This window comes from Antrostomus carolinensis, unplaced genomic scaffold, assembly GCF_000700745.2.
Source record: "Antrostomus carolinensis isolate BGI_N321 unplaced genomic scaffold, ASM70074v2 scaffold46013, whole genome shotgun sequence".
In the NCBI taxonomy this organism is placed as follows: Eukaryota; Metazoa; Chordata; class Aves; order Caprimulgiformes; family Caprimulgidae; genus Antrostomus; species Antrostomus carolinensis.
In genome coordinates this window covers 1-313 of record NW_010305317.1, presented here as the reverse complement: position 1 = coordinate 313, position 313 = coordinate 1, and the positions used below count along the sequence as shown (strand labels likewise).

The 313-nt window shown below is 67.4% G+C and overlaps 1 protein-coding gene across 1 annotated transcript in view; it reads left to right on the top strand.

Moving 5' to 3' along the window:
* LOC104522453 (docking protein 1-like) overlaps positions 1 to 306 on the top strand; it is a gene marked incomplete at both ends in the record, with an annotated part of 2,884 nt that extends 2,578 nt beyond the window's left edge. The window contains one exon of the mRNA XM_010164752.2: positions 7 to 306. Coding sequence (XP_010163054.2) covers positions 7 to 306 — 300 coding nt within the window. The remainder of the gene's footprint in view (positions 1 to 6) is intronic.
* Positions 307 to 313: the final 7 nt, after the last annotated feature.

Here is a 313-nt window from a genome sequence, read left to right as displayed (position 1 = left end):
GTGCTGATCCGCCAGGCCCTGGCTGACTCCCTGAGCCTGGAGCTGCCCGCGGAGGGGGATGACACCCAGGCACCCAAGGTGGGGCTGGTGCCCAGGCCCAGTGCAGCAGCAGAGGAGAGAGACGCCACATCTGTGCTGAAGACCCGGACTTTGCCAGAGCTCCCTGTGCCACAGGCCAAGCACACGGTCCCGAGCACACCCCCACGCTCCCCTCTGCCAAAGGTGCCCCACGCTGTGCTGCCAGCCGAGGATCTGTCCAGTGTGTACTCGGAGCCCCTGGACTCAGTGAAGGGCGTCCGACCCTGGCTGGACC